Consider the following 19421-nt stretch of genomic DNA (forward strand, 5'->3'; position numbering starts at 1 on the left):
ACTTAAAGTTTGTCTGAATTGGTTTACTGTAAGGAAGTAATTGAAGTGTTGTTGAAGTGATCTTCCTTCAGGAAGAGGGTTCTTCCTGAAATGAAAATACAAAAGTTTAAAAACCGTTTCTTTCTGCTTTGTACCTTTGATAGATTTCAAATATGGGATCTTGTTATTTTTTCCATGAATAAAACTCTCTATTATGTCTATTTACTGCTTCCCACAATATATCCCTCAGGATATTCAGGTAGGAGCATAGAATGGTTCTTTGCATTGCTAATGAATTAGGAGGATTAAGGAAAACAGTTTCTCAGGTGTAAATCACATGCAAATATTTATTGTCAAAATAGAAAGCATCCATTATTTGGCTCATTGTGATTGAGGTTCTGTATTTTATTTGAGAAACAATTTTGCGCATGCATTTCCCGTGCATGGTTGTGCCTTAAAAACTGGAAAACCATTGGCATTTTAGGGAAGAGACTGTTGTTTATTTAGTACGTACTTTAAATGTCCAATAGCATAAACATTTTCTTCAGTCACAAAATCTTTCTAAGTAAGATTTTGATTTACAGTCACATTTGAAAGCATTTTTAGAGTTTCCCTATTTTTCTTATTATAGTATCACTTTAATTGAATCCAAGCTAGACTGTGTTGAAACGGATATTTTTTAACTTGAGTCTCATAAACTGATAGTGACAGATTATCTAATTTTTGCACCCTGTGTTTTTTAATAAATCATAACATACTGGCTCCAAGATTTCTCATGAAACCAAATGTGATGCATTTTTGTTGAAGGTTTCTGATGGAATTTCCACAACTGTGTAGCACAGATTTCATTAGTCTGATTCTTGATAGATGTTTCCTGTTTAAAAAGTCAGTTTCTGGTGGAAAGTGTATCTGTATTTGAGCCTCAGAAAAACCACCTGACCTCTGGTTGTGTCAGAAGAATGGCTCACAGTGCTGATGTGGAGACTGAACTGTCTTCCTGGCCTCTTTGCTTGCTTGAAAATAAGTGCTTCTGACATCCAGGTGTATTCTTTTATTTTTTTCTTTAAGTAGGAAGTTGAAATATCTAAGTAGAAGCAGGATCACAAAAGGTAATTCTGGCAGCACTTAAAAAAATAAGACTATTTAATGGTTACTACCAGCCGATTAATCATTAACAAAATATCTGAAATAAGATGCCCCTGAGATATGTCTGGATACAAATTAGCTGCCACTAGACTTAAATGGACCATGGGTTGCTGCTTCATAATATAAATCTGTAACTGAGGTTAAGGTTAAGGTTATGTTTTGCTGTCATCCAGCAAAATATTTATTTTCAGAGGCCTTGGTGTTTTAAAAGTCAGAAATCGTGCTCACAGCCAGAAAATGGATCTGTGTGTGTAAGCAGTAGTATTAGGTGGCCTGTATGGAGCAGTGTCATCTATGTGGTATTGGAAAGCAGTAATTTCCTTATTTTTTCTTTTTTAATTGTTTTAAAAAATGAGACATCTGAAGCAGAATGGTGTGTGTGTGATAGTCTGTATGCACACGTTCATTTTTTACAGCATTAGTTTCTGGGGACGTACCCTTTTAATGTGTCACCAGGTAAGCAGGAATGATCCTCACAGGTGATACCCTCTTAACATTGTTGGCTTTGTGTCTTGTTTTCCATGTAGGGTTCAACGTTGGCCGGAGTGCTGGTGGCAGATCGACGGTGCGGGAGCTTAACCGGGATGCTTGTCACTTCCCAGGCTTCCCCGTCCTGCAGTCCCTTCTCCCAAAGCACACTAATGTTCCTGCACTCTATTTCCTCCTCATGGCCCTTTTCCTGCAGCAGCCAGTCACTGAACTGCCTGAAAACCTGCAGGTCAGTGCACCTGTCATCAGCAGCCAGTGTAATCAGGGTGCCAAGGTAGGGATTGTTCAGCAAGACGTGAATGCAATTCTGTCTGTCATGAAAGAAAATAATGGATTAACCAGGCCCTCTCCTTCCTCTCTGCAGCTGACTCACAGTCATGATGTGGTGTTTAGTGCTGAGCTCTGTAGGGTGGGAGTATGTAGAAGCCAGCCTGCTATGGCTTAGCTGTCACTGGTGTTACTCTGGTCCATTTTGGGGTCAAATGAGAAGCAGATCCCTAGTTCAAATTGATATGCTGTGGGCATTGAAGGGAATATAATCTTTTGCTTGCTTTCTTTGGTTGTGAAGTGGGTTTTTGTGGTTTTTTGTTTTAAGGAGTGGGCAGTTTCTGTGTTAGAGTTCACAGGTTACAGGCATAACAAGGTTGCTTTTATATCAGAAAGTCTCTGTGGTCTTGTAGGGAGACAACTCAGTTGTTGCTGAAAAATGTTGGTTGTTCTTATTCTGAGCAGGTTATTTCAGGCTTTTTTGAAGTAAGTGAGTAGATATTATATGACCTACAACAGTCCTAGGAAACCCCAGAGTAGTGCTTTATGAGGAAAAGCCACACACACTCCAGATAGACAAGGTGCCTATTTAGAATGTGTGCAGTGCTAATATTTATCAGTGGAAACTGAAAAGTAAAAATTTCAAACCAGAAGGTGTTCTGCCTGCCTGCTTTCTCAAGAGGAATACTTGACAGCACGTTCAGCACTGTGCTACCATCCTGTAGAGGCGTGAAACTCACTCCTTTGCCTACAGCATTTTGAAGTATGATACTGTTCAACTGAAACTAAATTTGACTACTTAGTAGCACTCTCAATACTAGAAGTGGACACTTGGTCCCTTTTTATTTTTGATTGATTTAATTATGTAGACTTGCTGGAAAATACACCTTGATTTGTTTGTTTTGTTCATATCTATTTTTTTTCTGTGGGATACCATATGGGTTTTACTGCTAGATGTTAGTCAATTAAGTTGATTGTGCAGGACCTGTGCTGACAAGTCTTTTGTTTCAAAACACTTACATACTTTGTAACTATGAGAAGTAAGTAAGTGAGAAGGTGAGAGTTGCAGCTGCAGCAGCTCGCAGTTGAAAGAAAGTTTCTTCAGTGACAGGTGACCATCATATGAAGTTTGGTGATAAAGTTTGGTGGATGTAAAACAACTAATTTTTTGTATACTGCCACATGAGTGTGTTGTATCTGTAATAAAAAGCAGTATACAATTGCATAGGAGAAGGGGATTATTTCATGTCATCTTTTTTCTCTTTCACCCCTTACAGTTTGATTTAGACTCCATTTGGACGTTCATATTTGGAGTTCCTGCCTCTTGTGGCACTGTTACCTCCTCAATACACAGTGTTTGCACAGAAGCTGCCTTCTTGTTACTGGGAATGCTGAGGAGCATGCTGAATTCCGTAAGCATAAAAAATTTTGCTTGTATTTGAGTGTACTGAGTTGTTCAAGTTTTCCAAGTGGTCAAAAGCCAAATTAGAAAGGTTGAGGTTTTGTTAGTGTTATGATAAAATTTGCTGAGAGTTAGGCTCATAATACTTGGGTGAAAACTGTCATTTTCCTGAGTTTTTCTGTTACTTTTTCCAGTATCTGTAGAAATACTAATAGCCAAAAAATTAACACTGCTTTTTCACAAAATGACTGGGGTTTCTGTTTAACTGCAGTTAAAACAAATGAGGAAAGCAGAAGGATACAATGTCCTTGGCAGAGCTAATTGAGTTTCTTTCGTGATTAACTTCGTAGGAGAATGTTTGAGACTCTGTATCCCATCTGCTCAGAGCTATGAGAGTTGCAGATTTTGTGCATGAGCCTTCCCCTTGCAGAGAAGTCCCCTGACTATGAATAGCCCCATGCCAGAGGAAATTAATTTACTGCCAGAGAAATGTGTCATCTTCTCATCTTTGAGTCTAATGTCAAGAGTAGGGAAAGTTGGTTTCTCAGTGGGAAAATTTTATATTTCCTTGAAGCTGGAATGTGTTATCTGCTGAAAATTGCCTCCTGAAGTGCTTGAAAAGCAGTGCCTGTTTGGTTGTCACCTGTTGACTCATCATGTGTATGTGATATGCTCTACTGCTTGCATGTTGTCACATGTTCTGTCTCTCTGCTGGTGACCCATCATGGTGTTTGGTCCTCACCTGTTTGGATACACTTGTGACATGCTTAGAGACACGTGCTGTGTCTTGTGTGCTGTCACCAGCTGTGTGTTCAGATGTGCCGTCACATTTTGGGTTGGCTTCAATCTGGTCATGTTTGCCAGTATTTCTGAGTCATTACGTGTTAGATCACACATTTTAGCTTATGGTCCATGATGTGCTGTAAAATGTGGTTGGTCTCCTGTTTGAGAAGTGCATGAAAGAAAGTATGCTCTTCCTCTCTGAACTAAGTATTCCTCTATTGATGCTATCTGTGCTAATCTGGTGTTTGTTTCTCACCCCAGCCCTGGCAGTCTGAGGAAGAAGGCTCCTGGCTTCGGGAGTATCCAGTCACCCTGATGCAGTTCTTTCGGTATTTGTATCACAATGTACCAGACCTCATTTCCTTGTGGATGAGTCCAGAGTTCCTGTGTGCGCTGGCAGCAACAGTGTTTCCTTTCAACATCCGACCTTACTCTGAGATGGTAGGAAGTCCAACTCTTTTCCTGTTTTATTTTTCACCTGAGTGTTACTTTTGGGGATTTATCAATTACCAGTCATACCAAGATAAAACTCTACTCACCTTGCACAAGAGGTCATCATCAAAGCTAGGCTGGAAGTTTTGTACTTGGGTTGTGGAACTGAGAGAAGAGTGTGTTAAACTGCAGGGCAGTTGTGCGCTGCAGGGCAGTTGTTGTGCAGTGACATCTGAAACAGCATTTTAGAGGCAACAGACAGTTTGCTTGTTTTCTAGTGGACTGTTATTTTCAATCGTATGAAAAATGATTTACAAAAGCAAAAGAAACTGAGTCAGCCTTTTGCTCTGGAGGATGTGATGAAACCTAAAACTTCTTTTTCCTCACACTTCCCATTTCTGCTTTTGTGGTTTAACCACAAAACAGTGTTCTTGTATTTCCTGAAACTACTGAGCTCAAACCAGGAGAGGGTGTGAATTCTATTTTGCACGCACTGCTGCCTGAAATTTCTTTGAACTTAGTATCATTTGCAAATGATACTATTTCTAGAATATGAATGGAAAGGAAGAAAAACAGGTATTGTTAGACAACATCTAAAAGTAATTTTATTAAGAACATGGAAGGATCATTAGTCTGGAGGCTGCCAAGTGCTAAAACTATGGAGAGTATGATAAAAAACTTCAGGAAACAATAGCCGGTGGCTATTGTTTTTTTGTCAGTAAAAATGGGAGATCAATTTTTAACAGTGCCTGCTGATGAGTCTCTCATAAAGACAGGGTTTTTTTGGGTTTATGTTAAACTTGCATTAGAAGTAGATTCTAGGAGCATGCTCTCTCAAAAAAAAGTGCCGCTTACAAACTGGTGATGCTGATTCGGCATTCACCTATACAGAGTTTTTAGAGGAACCTTATGTCTCTGAGCAGGCTTTAACTACTAGATCCCTTGAAATTCTGTGTAGCTGTCTGACAGCTTGAGCTCTTCGCTGTTTGAGGGTGCTCTTCACTCCAAATTGGTTTACTCCTCCAGTGTTTGTCTGCCCGAATGTGTAGCACTAATCAGTGCCTGGTGAAATAGCTGAATAACAGCCAGATTTCTGCAACAAAACATTATAATCTAAATTCAGTCTTGAGAGAAGATTCTCAGCTTTTTAAGAAAGGTCTTTCAGCTTTTCTGAGATTGCTGTTAAAAATAGAAAGAGTACATGTTTGGACTTCTCTTAATTTCTTGAGAACACTCTCCTGCTAAAGCAGACCAAATGTTCAAAACATTTGGTTACTTGACATGTAAGCTGGCGATGAAATAAGCCTGTTGAGGGAGCTATATTGTCTCCTCTTTCATTTCAAAGAAGGGAGTTGCATAAAAAGAGTCAGTCTTCTGGATTTGACAGCTTTCACTGCTGTTTGTGCTTTTGTTACAGTCCTCTTTAAGAGCTAGCCTTTCAAAGGTTTCTGTTCATCAGAAATGGGAAAGCTGTGGAGACCCTTTTTTTTTTTCTTCTTCTTCTTTTAGAGATTTTTGGGAAACCGGCTTACCCATAACTGCACTCTGATGAAGGTATTGTATTAAAAGAAAAAAAAAAGGCTCAGTTCCTTTTTTGTTTTATGTTATGTAAGCTTGATGGCCTTTTTTAGTTGGCTTCTGTCTTGATTTTATTTTAACTGCTTTAGTTAATAACTTTCTCAAAAATTTTTTTCCTTTTTTTTTTTTTTTTTTTTTTGCAATGAGAACGTTTATTTTTGCAAAGTATCTAGAAATTGCCCAAGTACTTCTGTTGGTCAGTGAACATGAAATGTAACTCATGCCAGTCTTCACTGATCATTGTTTACCTTGGGAATCCAAAGCTGGATGTTTCCATATTGGGGAACTGATCCTGAACGTCATAATCTTTTAAAAAGGCTTCTTAAGAAGCAAAATGTGAAGTGAAATACCCTTAGAAAGACAAACAAAGAATAAAGAAGTGAAGAAACTGCCATTCATTTGCTGGTCTCTACAGTTTTAACATGCTGATTTTTACAGGTCACTGATCTTGATGATGAAGCTGGGTCCCCAGCTGAAGAGTTTAAAGCCTTTGCAGCTGATTCTGGAATGAACAGGAGCCAGTCAGAATACTGCAATGTGGGCACCAAGACCTACCTGACCAACCACCCAGCCAAGAAGTTTGTGTTTGACTTCATGCGTGTGATGATCATTGATAACCTATGTCTCACACCAGCCAGCAAACAGACTCCACTGGTAGACCTTCTGCTAGAGGTAGAGTTTCTTTGGTGTTTGTGTTTGGTTTGTTTTTGTTATTTGAGCTTAATTGTGACACCTTATTCCCTAAAATGTTTTCCTCTATTTACCTTTGAAAGTTAGGCTAGTGATAACCTGACATTCAGGGGAATTGTCATGAAATAAGACTGGAAAAATAAACACTAGTGTTTATTAAACAGTGGTTTGTTCACCTTTCTTTAATGGCTTGGAAAACCAGCATGTGAAGTTAGATCTTCTGTCAAGTTTTATTTTTGTGGAGTATGATTCAATTGTTAAACATCTTTCCGACTGTGACATCTGTATTGACTTTGTTGAAAATATAAAACCTCTGCAGAAATATTAATATTTCTGTTCTGTTCATATTAGATAAAAATATTATTAGATAAAAATTATGCCATAGATGGTGCCAATTAGATAAAAAGACATGGGGCCATGTGCTATAAAACCTCACAAAATAACTGCATCATCTTGCTGTAAATTAACTTCTGAAGTTCGTAAGACTTGAAGAAAGCATTGTCCTGTTAACGGTGAGGCAGGGAGATGAGGAGTTCAGTTACCCTTTAACTGCCTACACCTTCAGACAGTACATTTTGAAATGTTTGCTTCACATCACTTCTCATTCTCCTTGACCTACCTGTTAGTTATCTGATCTTATGTGTTGCTGGGTCTCCCTGATTTTTTTGAAAGCTGCAGGAATTTTGGACCATGCTTGTGTATTTCTTAACAAATTTCCTGGGGCAGTTGGGCACCTCTCTGCAGTCACAGGACAAAAAAAAATGAAATGTCAGAAGATGTCAGTTATCCACAGACACCAGGAAGCATATTTGAGACCATGTTCAGGTGGCTGCAGTTCTTTACAGCTCTTTTAACTCGTTATCACTTGTCAGTGTTACTGGCCCCTTAGCATAAGTAGGATTGGGTAGGTACACACTGCTAAACTTACTGTTACTTCTCTTTCTACAACTTAAACGTTTGATCTGTCCCATTTACTCATTGTTTACTGAAGGAGGTGACTGTGTCAACTGAGGAGATCACAGGTTAACCATATGCTTATAGTGAAGAGTTTCTGCACCTGTTCAGAATGTGTTCTTTTCCAGTTCCTATTATAGCAGAAGATGAATTCCCTGGATTTAAACAGCGATAATGCCTTCTCTGCAAGACTGCATGCAGCCAATGTATGCTCTGTGTGCACACTTAAGTTTTTTGATAAAGCCACAACTTTTTGCTTGAGACAGAATGCTAAGAGAAAAAAAAAAAAGTAGCTTACAGGAGCTGAGAAAAGAGAAAATCACCTAAAATTCCCTCCCTCTCTCTCTTTTTTCCTCAGAGATATTAATTATCTTAACATCTTTCTTCAGGCTTCCCCTGAAAGATCAACACGAACACAGCAGAAGGAGTTTCAGACATATGTTTTGGATGGAGTGATGGACCACCTACTTGCAGCTGATGTTTTATTGGGTAATATAGCAAAGTTTAATTATCAGTCTATTGATTTGGACACAAGGTTTTGATTCTGTGACTGTTTCTTTTTTAGTGTTCTGTTTTGTTGCAACTTAGTTGTCTTAATTTTGCTCCCCTGCCCTTTGCTTTCCTTCAATGTGTAAATGGTGTTGCTATGCTTGCATATTTCCTCCCTACCTGGATTGTGCTAAAGCTGTAAAATACGTTATTCACAAAAACTACATGGCATAGAGAGTCCAGTCACATTTCATAGTGGGCTGTTGGCTTCCCAGGAACTCTTGGTCAGCTCTGCCTCCATCCCAGCTGTCATGAGAGGCTGTATGCATTTCTGTTCAAAAATGGTTGTAAGGCTCCCCATTTCTTGCAGTAATAGTAAACAGCAGTAATATGTCTTCCTCTGGGTGCAGTGCATTAATAAAATAAATCCAGAATCATGTTTTTAAAATCCAGAATTGTCTTTTTTTTAAAAAAAAATCCAGAACCATGGTTGCTTGCCATCAAAGGGAAAGTCTTTTTGTAAGGGAAACCATGAGGTTTTAGCTTTCATTGACTGAATCTCTTTCTCTTTTGTGGAAGTTTAGAAAGCGTAAACTAATGTGAATGTATTTATGCAGATGGGGTTTTTTGATAAATGTAGAAGACTTAAGGGTTTTTTGTTACCCAGGTGAAGATGCATCCCTGCCTATAACAAGTGGAGGAAGCTACCAAGTGCTGGTGAACAATGTGTTTTATTTTACACAGCGTGTGGTAGATAAGCTTTGGCAGGGCATGTTCAACAAAGAATCCAAGCTTCTTGTGGACTTCATAATCCAGCTCATTGCACAGGTAACAGTTTATATACTTGTTCTATTATCCTGCCTGAAAAACCTTTTTTGCAGGTTATGTTGAAGTGCATAGAGTGATATCACTAAACAACCTGCTAGTGATACATGTTTGGATCAGCAGAGAAACATGCTTCTCTTTCTCAGACCTACTCTCTCTTTACTGAGCTTTCTTAGCACATTTTCTGTGAAGAGCAATTGAGTAAAAACTGCTCTCAGATAACATTATTTTTTAGAAATCCTTCCCAAATAAACAATGAAACGTGCCTCACATGAATTTTGAGAATCTCCTTAAATCTACCTTGACATTTCGGGAAGTTTCCTCACACACTTCTGTTGGAGATTGTTAGAAGACTTGCTGTTAGAAATCAGCAGCATCTTTATAGATGTTAAAATTCCAAGTGTATCATCATTAATATCATTTCAGTCCTTGAAATTCATGGAATTGACACTTACAGTAAAATGCAGATTTTGAAAAATGAGCATGGGTCAATTAAAGGGAAGATTGTGTGCCAGTAAAATTATTTTCTGCCGCTTCTTGATCATGTTTTTTTACTTCCCATCAGTCAAAAAGAAGATCTCAGGGACTCTCTCTGGATGCCATTTATCACTGCCTGAACAGAACCATCCTGTATCAGTTCTCAAGAGCGCACAAAACTGTTCCTCAGCAAGTGGCTCTTCTTGATTCCCTAAGGGTCCTTACTGTGAACAGGAACTTAATTTTGGGACCTGGAAATCATGATCAAGAGTTCATCAGCTGCCTAGCTCACTGCTTGATTAATCTGCACATGGGAAGGTAAATATCTCAGGCAGAAGTTCATTCCAGAACCAGGGTTGGGAAGTACTAAAATGACTTCTTCTTTTACTCACCTTACAAATAAGTGAGCAAATTTTGGAGCACTGTTTATAGTTTTCCAGCCACTGAGTTGCAAACAAGCTTAAGAGATTCATTTTGAGACAAAATTAGGTTTGAAGATCCTGGGAATAGAGAACATTTTTACCTCCTTTTGCAGACATATTTTAAATACTGACATATGTGTTTATCCAACTATTTTGTTGTTGTCCTTTTATAAATTGAAATGTTTTAAAGATAGAAGGAAACACTGGTGCTAGGCAATTATTAGTCAGAGGGTCCTGTCACTGGATTTATTATCTGTTGAGTCACTTCATACAAGTTCAATATCCTGGTATTTCTTCTGTATTGAGTAAGTCCAGTCATGCGTTAAATCAGGTGTCCATGACAAATGCTGTAGACACCCACTTTCCTGCATTGCTGCAAATGCCAGCCTGGCATTTTCATTTGTTCTTTCCAAGAAGATGCACAACTTGTGTTTCATCCAAAGACACTTAGCAACAGTCATCAAACTCCAATGTTCTCCATTTCTGGCCTCATCTGTTTTGTGTTTCTTCAAGTATCTTCCTCTAGTGACACCAATGTCCATGGCATGTCATTCCTTCATAAACCTTCAGTTCTGCTTGTGACCACAGATTGTCAGAACTCAAATGGACAGAAGATAAGATGCTTTGCTGTAGTAGTGTGTATTAATCTTTGTGAATCTGATACAGGGAATCAAATGCTTTAGCTTGGCTTAGGTTTTTGTGTCTTTTTATTCTGATGGTTGTTAATCCATTGTGTGTTTGTAGCAATGTTGATGGATTTGGATTGGAAGCAGAAGCCAGAATGACAACTTGGCACATTATGATCCCCTCTGATATAGAACCGGATGGAGTCTACAATCAAGATGTCAGTGAAGGTAATCTGAGAATGACAAAGCCACAGATGTCTTATAATGGCACTTCTGTATTGTCATCACTAATCTTTTACCCCAGTGACTCGGGGCAGGGGGTTGTGGTATGTATGTGTTACCCAGTTACTCTCCAGAGGGGAGTTGGGGCTGTGTGTGTATAAAAATACATAAAAAATAGATTAAAAGACACTTGGAAATACCAAGCTAGACACATTGACGATAAATTACTGTTTTGTTAAAATAGTAAGAGCTTTTCATTGTTTTCTGGACATGCTCCAGAATTAGAAATACTGTTTTGTATGCACTGTTTTAAATGCAATAGAAGCAATTCATTTTAAGGTAAGAAATATTTGGTATAAACAATACAATTATTATTTTTGTGGCATCCTTACCATCTTTCACTCAAAGGAAATTTATGAACTAGCTGTGGAAGAAAGTATTCAGTGATTTTATTTTTTTTCTTATATGTGTGTATTAATATTTATGCAGGTACTTAGGCACACTTTACATGTAAAAATGGTGAAGTATAATGTATGTGGAAAATTATATTTGTATTTATAGACACAGACTCCTATAAGGTTTTTTCAATCTCATTTTGTTAATAGATGGGTGTGGGAGATGAGTCATAACTCATCAGAGCCACTGTTTCAAATTTAGAGAGAAAAAGAATTGCCAAAATTAATTGTTAGATGCTTTCTGATAATTTATTGATGGCAAAAAAAGGCACTCTGGCCAAAGGCATTTCACATGTCATGCTAGGGGGAAGACACTACAGCGTAATTGCAAAAATTCTTCATTTCACTACTGTGTAAATACCAATTCTATGAGCACTGTAGAGAGCTTGCTGTTTGTGATCTTGTACTTATGCAGGTCGCCAGCTTCTTTTAAAAGCCATAAATAGAGTGTGGACAGAGCTGATCCACAGTAAAAAACAGGTTTTGGAAGAAGTTTTCAAAGTGACGCTGCCTGTCAATGATCGTGGCCAAGTGGATATAACTCTTGCCAGGCCTTTCATTGAGGAAGCGAGTTTAAAGTGTTGGCAAAATCATTTGGGTAAGTCCTGACTGAGGATTTGTCTGTCCTGAAGGGTGGATTTCCTCAGAACGAACCATATGCACTGGATGTTTTAATACAGGCTTTTCTGTAGCTGTAAATACTCTATAAACTGGCACTGTGTAACATCGAATCCTTCAGAAGGTGGGCCATATATAGGATATTCTTACACTCCAGTGCACAGGGCCCTGTGTTTGTAAGCCAGCAAATAGCTTATTGTGGATTACAGTGGTGGAGGCATTGAGCTCCTCGCCATGAACCCTTGGACTGGGGTGACTTCTGTTACTGTTCCCGGGATTGGGAACAGGCAGGGAGGGGGGACCCTCTTGGGCATGTCTGGGCACAGCCTGCAACCTCTTGGTCTGGTGAAGAGATTGGAAATGGGTGGCTGAGCAGTGATGCTGTGACTAATTCTTGGCTGGGAAATCTGTTCAGCAAAGGAAACAGTTTTGCAGGAAAAGGACCTGGGAATTCTGGTGGACAACAAGTTAAGCCAAAGTTAGCTCTGCATCCATGTAATGAAGATCAGCTGATGCTCAGCTGAATTAGCAAGAGTTTAGACAGCAGAAGTTAAGCTTCCATAGATGTGACTCATTTGATGACTTCACAGTTCAAAAGTAATTGAGGTTAACCTGGGTGTACAGAAAACATATTTGGAAACCTGGAATACTTGTTTTTGCAGTCTCTTTATTTCTAGATGTGCTTTGTTCCTGGCTGATATTTGCTCAGGTTCCAGTATCTCCCTGATGGTCACTATATTTGCAGAAATGGTTTGAGTAGAGCTACACCTCTTTGAAGCAACAAAAAGGGTTATTCTATTTTAAAAACCAAGTATAATGGGGGGGAAAGGGGAAAAAAAAAGCCTAATTGCTCCCAACACTTTGTTTTTCAGCTCATGAGAAAAAATGCATCAGTAGAGGAGAGGCTTTGGTTCCAACCACACAGTCCAAGCTTTCACGAGTCAGCAGTGGATTTGGCCTCTCTAAACTGACTGGTTCCAGGAGAAACCGCAAGGAGAGCGGGCTGAGTAAACACAACCTGTCTACACAGGTAATTTCTGTCGAGTAATAACATGCAGTCTAAAATCCAGCAATGTACGTTCAGGGTTTGCGGTCAATAGCCCAAAGTGGGGAATCTTGCCGAGTGTGAAGTACTATCTGGTGCTTGGTTTTCTTTCCCTTTTTTGACTGTCCAGACTGGGCATCTTGTCTCTGTGTGTCCTAATTTAGTAGGTCATTCTGCATATCTGTAACATTAAGCCAAGAGTTAACCCTTCATTGTTGGTGAGACTGCTCAGCTGTTTCTGGTTCATGACTGTGATAGTCTAGGTCTCATGATCAGTTTGCAATACTGCACTGAAATGCAAGCTGTGATACCGATATTGATCCTTTTGTCCATCCTGCCCTCAAGACAGAAAGAGGGGTTTGAAAGTTCTGTGGAAAAATATGTTGCTAGTTCTCTTTCTGAGCTGAAAACTAGCCAGCAGCTTTGATAAAATAATGAATTCTCAGTGCTCTCAGTCCTTTTCCTGGTGAGCAGGCATAATCTGAAAGGGAAAGGGAAGAACCTCACAAACTGAGCTGACAGGAACTGCTCCTGGTTGTATCAGTAGAGGAAGCAATAAGTGATAACAGAAATACTGTGGGACTAAGTGAGGACAGATGGATGTCTTGAGGATTTCCAGCAAACTAGGCAGCATCCACAAAATATTGCTTAAAAGGAAAAAGAGAAAAGTAGTATTTGTAAATCCCAATCCTTGGCTGTTTGGGAATGCTCTGAACAGTTAGTAATATGTTTTGAATATTTTCCAAACGTTTGCTAGTTCTTTTTTTAAAGGATATTGCTGTACAGTAATTTATCACCTTAAAAAAAACCCTGAGAAAACACAAAATAAAAACTTAAACGATGTTGTGTGCAGTAATTGGAAATTCATCAACCAAGTATTTTTTTTAAGAAAGTATTCGTTGTGAAGAAGTTTAGCAAAGTGATGTATTCATTGGATTTTCATTCAGACAAACTCTTGTTTGTAAAGTGTCAGTGTCTGTTGTCTTGTTTTTGTCTTAGGAAATTTCCCAGTGGATGTTTACTCACATTGCAGTGGTTCGGGACCTGGTTGATATGCAGTATAAAGAATATCAGGAGGTATGGATGGCTTGCAGGATTAATTACCTGACACTGATACTTTGGCCTGTTAGGTTATACCAATGCCATTTCTCAGTATGAGGCTGGTGAAATACTGGGTTCTCATAGGTGAAATGCATGAATGTTTACTTACAGTTGTTATCTTTAGGGGGTTTTTAGATGCAATCAAATAAACCAATGAGGAAACTCATTTTGATCTGGTTGTAGATGAAAACTCTTGTAGCAATATCACATGTTAAATTGGAATTTTTTTCAAGAAGCTTTAATTCCTTAGAAATCTAAAAGCAAAGCAGGGAACAAAAAGAAAGAGATTGGAAATGCACTGTCTTTCTAAAGCATTGTAGAAAAAGTAAAAGGAAATGTGGAGAAGCATTGTGTCCAAATGCTACTTTCATAGTAACACAAAGAAAATTTTATGATATCATGCAGTGATAGGAAGTGGCTGGTCTGTGCCTTCCAGAATGAAATCGTTCCACCTTGTGGTGTTTTCTAAATGTTCCCAAAGACATTTGGTTCAAACTGGTTGCTGAGCTGTGTGCTGTAAATCTTAAATAACTTCTGAAAGAAACAAGACATTCAAAGCAATTTGTTTTAAAAAAATGAACAAACCACCAAACTTTGTTTCATTGAACTTCTCTCTCCTGTGCAAATACGGACAGGAAGGCCTCAACAATTTTTGGTTTCATTCTTAAAATCCTTTTTCAAATGCAGTGCATTTGTAAATGTCTTTGTGTTCAGCGTCAGCAGAACGCATTGAAATACGTGACAGAGGAGTGGTCTCAAATCGAGTATGAGTTACTGCGAGAGCGAGGGCTGTGGGGCCCCCCCATCGGCTCCCACCTGGACAAGTGGATGCTGGAGATGACCGAGGGTCCCTGTAGAATGAGGAAGAAGATGGTGCGGAATGACATGTTTTATACTCAGTACCCCTACATGCCTGAGGCTGAGCAGGAAACAAACTTGCTGGTAAGTATTCAGGAGTTTGGGATGGGTGATTATATGCCCTGTTGCAAAATCCATTTTCTTTTTGGTGTTTTTTTCTTAAGAAATGTATTTTACTCTGTTGGTATCACCTGGCACTCTGTCTGTATGTCCTAAATGATTGGTTAAGTCCAGTTGTTTCTGATGGGACGTTTAGGGAGGGGACTGAATCACTTGGCTCAAAACCAAGCAAACTTGAAGAGATTGCAACATAAGGTGAGGTGTGCTGAGTGATCCTGGCAGCAAACAGCAGAGGCATCTTCACAAACCTCCAGAGGCTGAAAGTACCCATAACCGTGTGAGGTTTCAGTCTGGCTTCTTCTTAATCTAGATAATGTGGAAAACAGTGATCTAAAGAAAAAAGAAAAAAGACTACTGGCCTTGGTTTGGGTGCACTTGTGAAATGTGCTTTCATCAATCCATGAAGATGAAGGTGGGCTGCGTAGCAGAGATGTGTGTGGCCTTTGAAAGCTTAGCAATTAGTTCCTGTTAATTTTGGAACACTGTTTTTAGGAAATGAAGCAATCTTCATTGTGTCTTTTTAGGCATGCGTGTGTGCATGCAGGATTTTTTTTCCCTGAAATTAAGCCTGAGTGTCAAAGTACTTTAAAAAAGCAGAGAAAACATAGCAGTCTGTTAGTTTTAAACCATTAGATATTTTTGCCTGCTTGTGGTCTGACACAAGCAGCTGTAGTGACAGTCTAATTCGCATGAAGTAGAGAACATACCAGCATATGTTCTTCTCAAAAGTGTTCTTTCTCTGATGCTTATGTAATTGATGCCCTGTTTCCAGTCTGACTTCTCAAGCAGACTTCCTGAGACATCTGATGATACCATTCCTCAAAAGGTAAAGAAATAAGTACACTGACCGAAAGAATGTAAAATAAATACAACTTTTCTTCCTCCTGCATGTTAGGCAGTCTTAACAAGGCTTCTACATTTGGCTTTCAACTTGCTCTTTCAGTAAATAATTCCAGGCCTAAGGGTTTTTTCAGTAATTGCATTAGATGATGTTACTGTGCTGTCCTCAACCTTCACCTAATAAAACTTTCTGTAGACCTTTCCTTCTTTGCTGCACACTAACAGTCTGTGTTGGGCTGTGCTACCACTGTTCTCACTGTGTGGAGTGTTGTGGCTTTGGGACCTGAACTAATGGTCAGTGGAACACGTTTAGTCATGGGCAACACAATCACTTGGACGCATTTACTGGGAAAGTGTTTCCTTCTAAGAGAGGATCTGGGGAGCGTTTTTTCTCATTTTTGGCCATAATGGGCTATAAAAGGCCGACTTTTGTTAAAGCCCATATTAATTTTGTCTTTGCCGACTCTTCTCAGTTTTGCTGTTAACAAAATACACACATTTGCTTTAAAAATATGAATCCTGTCTTGAAAAGAACAGACATGCTTGGAAGTGGCTTCTCTGCAAGCATTTCAGTGTTATGCCCTTCTCTGTTAATTAGACTCACAGTCTTGCCCATCACTAAGTACAGTGTGTAATGTGCATTCACTGATTTTGAATTACCTTCAACAATAAACTAATACATATAAATGCAAGTAATTCTGTTATACAGAATACCTAATATAAATTGTTACTGTTTTCCTTTCTTCACCTTAGCAGTGCTGTTAAGCATTTCTCTCTGTAGGTTATACATAAGTTGTTTCCACAGACATTTTAAGCATCATTTAAGTGGCATTTTTGTGCTGATAAGGAGTGAAGACTTAGTTAAACATAAGTGAGCAAATTAAATTACAGTGCCTTGAATTTTTGATTTTTGGGGGCAGCCAATTTGACCTGAATAATAAATTTCTGTGTTGCTGATCTTAGTATCTCTAACATCCCAAGTATCAACTTGTAATAAAGCTAGTTTGATTTCTATTCTGAATGCTGCTTCCTTAATTAAGTGAGGAACATAAGAATTAGCCTGTGATGGGGGCTGGGACAGACAAAGAGGAAGAAAACACCACACACACAAACCCAAACCAAAACAACAAACACTCAACAAAGCAAAACTCCCTCCACAAAAAAATGACCAAAACCACCACCCAAAGGTACAAACAATGCTCAAAGAATTACTTCAGGTAAATGCATATTCTTATGCCAGTTTCCTGCCCATAAGCCATCAGAAACTTTACTAAAAAAAGAAGCAACTGAATTAATGAAGAATTTTTGAGTGTTAAAGCTGATCCCTGGGTGCTTTTAGTTCATATCAGCTTCCACATAGCTGTATCTTCTTGAGGCAATTTTTTATTCACATTACTGCCTAACAAAGTCAGCTTGCTAACAAATAAGCTGCATATGTTGGTAGGGAGTTTAAAAGATGATAAAATGGCCTCTGAACAATCAGTCTTAAGCATCAGAATCCCAGCCTTTTATGACAGTTCATAACATGCTGGCTACACTTACTCCCCATGTTGTAGTTCTATCAGCAGGCTTTTCTGCAACCCCTTTATTGCTTGAATGGCTCAATAGCTCCTTGCAAATTAGCCCACAGATCAGGTCTCCTGAAGAGTCCCTGCTCCTGTCTGTGTTGGTATATGAGCACACACAAAACACTTGATGGGCATGCACTGTGCTGCACACCCTGTTCCTGAAACACCTTCACTGAGGGACTGAGTGAGGAGTTGGCTGACCAAGCAATTTCTTCCATTATTCCCAAGAAACCTGCTCGCTACCGGAGAGCCATCAGTTATGACAGCAAGGAGTACTACATGCGTCTGGCTTCCGGCAACCCTGCGGTCTTCCAGGATGCCATAGAAGAGAACACAGTGGGTGAAACAACCCAGCAGGAGCCAGAGCATGGGGAGGACACTATTGCTAGAGTCAAAGGTTAGATTGTTTGGTTTGTCATCTTCTCATGCATTTACATTAAGATAAACATAATCCTGTAGGACTCTTGTTTTGCTCTCTTAGCATTCGGTCAGTAATTTGAAAGATTAGAGGTTTTGCAAAGTTAATTTTTTATGTCTCAGGGTTTTATTTATCTCTCTCTGTTCTTTTCCAGGCCTGGTGAAGCCTCCCCTGAAACGATCTCGCTCTGCTCCTGATGGAGGAGATGATGAGAACCAGGACCAGTCACAGGATCAAATTGTTGAGGGGAGTTCAATTGACGAAGAGGAGAAGACTGACAATACAACTTTGCTTCGACTTCTTGAAGAAGGAGAGAAGGTACTGTGTACTTCAAACACACTAAGAACTTAATGCATTGAAATTCCTTCATTATGTGTCACAAGTGTGAATAAATGTCCTATATACCTTCCTTGATCTGTATATTTCATCAGCTTCTTCCTTAAAATGTGTTCTTTGTGTGCCTGACGCTAAAAATGCTGTACTGGAAACAGTATTTTGGGGTTTTTTTGGTTTTTTTGCCTTCTGTCTGCAAGGGAAAAATTCACCTGTCCTGAAATGAAGACTATGAGCTATCCCATGCTTGGTTTGTTGTCCTGTCAACTTAATGATCAGGATAGAAAATCAACATTGAAAATATAAATGCTGAACTTGGCACACTGTTCCTAATTACTTGGTCTCTTACTTAGAATGGGAGGCCTTGATAAGTAGTATTTTATCACCAAGATCAGTGTTGAATTACCATGCTGTGTGTTTGGTATTTCAGACTTTGTCCTTCTGGAGTATACCAGTAAACAGTGTTGTGATCATGGTTGAGTAGGCTACAGGTTCTAAAACATGTTCAGGCAGCATAGTGCAAGTGGATAAACTGGTAAATAGATACATTTATATCATACCAATGAAGCTTTATCCAACCTCCTCCCCAGCTGCTAGTCACTGGCATTAGGTCCGATTAAAGGAGAGAATGACAGGATTTTTGCTCCGTGTACAAGTGATAAAGCAGTGTCTGGGACTTGTTCTAACAAGGCAGTGGTCTGAGCCTGTGCTCCTTAACCTGCTTTCTCTAAGCATCTGCTTTTCCTCACAGATCCAGCACATGTACCGCTGTGCTCGGGTTCAGGGCCTTGACACCAGCGAGGGGCTGCTTCTCTTTGGGAAAGAGCACTTCTACGTTATCGATGGGTTCACCATGACGGCCACCAGGGAGATACGGGACATCGAGACACTTCCTCCAAAGTGAGTACATTGATAGAGAGTTTCCTTGATCCCTAGAGACTGAACAAGAAGTATTTAATGAGGTCTTTTGAGGAGTCAATTCCAAGGTAATGTAACATGCAGGAAGACCTCAGGTGCTGAGCAATTTGTAGTATGGTATGTTGTGAAAATCAGTTATTTCTGTAACTGGACTCTCACATGAATTAATAGGTTAATTCTTTTAATTTCTCTTTTTTTTTAATCACTTCTCTCTTGCCTGTTTATATTCATTTACAGGATGCATGAGCCAATCATACCTAGGGGAGCAAGGCAAGGTCCAAGTCAGCTTAAGAGAACTTGCAGCATTTTCGCATATGAAGATATCAAGGAAGTGCATAAACGGAGATACCTTTTGCAGGTAACTTG

The 19421-nt window shown here is 39.2% G+C and overlaps 1 protein-coding gene across 8 annotated transcripts in view; it reads left to right on the forward strand.

Moving 5' to 3' along the window:
• Nucleotides 1-19421, forward strand: part of WDFY3 (WD repeat and FYVE domain containing 3) — a 156264-nt gene that overhangs the window by 117140 nt on the left and 19703 nt on the right. For 6 of the 8 annotated variants that reach the window (XR_014226431.1, XM_082282308.1, XM_082282313.1 and 3 more), the window contains 17 exons: nt 1653-1888; nt 3159-3293; nt 4328-4507; nt 6515-6748; nt 8110-8209; nt 8877-9037; nt 9600-9829; nt 10678-10787; nt 11652-11834; nt 12727-12884; nt 13899-13976; nt 14715-14942; nt 15751-15804; nt 17615-17783; nt 17959-18122; nt 18889-19037; nt 19293-19413. Coding sequence is in view for 7 of the 8 variants with exons in the window: in XM_082282308.1 (XP_082138434.1) it covers nt 1653-1888; nt 3159-3293; nt 4328-4507; nt 6515-6748; nt 8110-8209; nt 8877-9037; nt 9600-9829; nt 10678-10787; nt 11652-11834; nt 12727-12884; nt 13899-13976; nt 14715-14942; nt 15751-15804; nt 17615-17783; nt 17959-18122; nt 18889-19037; nt 19293-19413 (2690 nt within the window). In the remaining variant the exon portion in view is untranslated. The remainder of the gene's footprint in view (nt 1-1652; nt 1889-3158; nt 3294-4327; nt 4508-6514; nt 6749-8109; nt 8210-8876; nt 9038-9599; nt 9830-10677; nt 10788-11651; nt 11835-12726; nt 12885-13898; nt 13977-14714; nt 14943-15750; nt 15805-17614; nt 17784-17958; nt 18123-18888; nt 19038-19292; nt 19414-19421) is intronic. The other 2 variants (XM_082282310.1, XM_082282311.1) reach the window with 2 other exon arrangements.

Source organism: Coloeus monedula (genome assembly GCF_965178545.1).
Source record: "Coloeus monedula genome assembly, chromosome: 5".
Taxonomy (NCBI): Eukaryota; Metazoa; Chordata; class Aves; order Passeriformes; family Corvidae; genus Coloeus; species Coloeus monedula.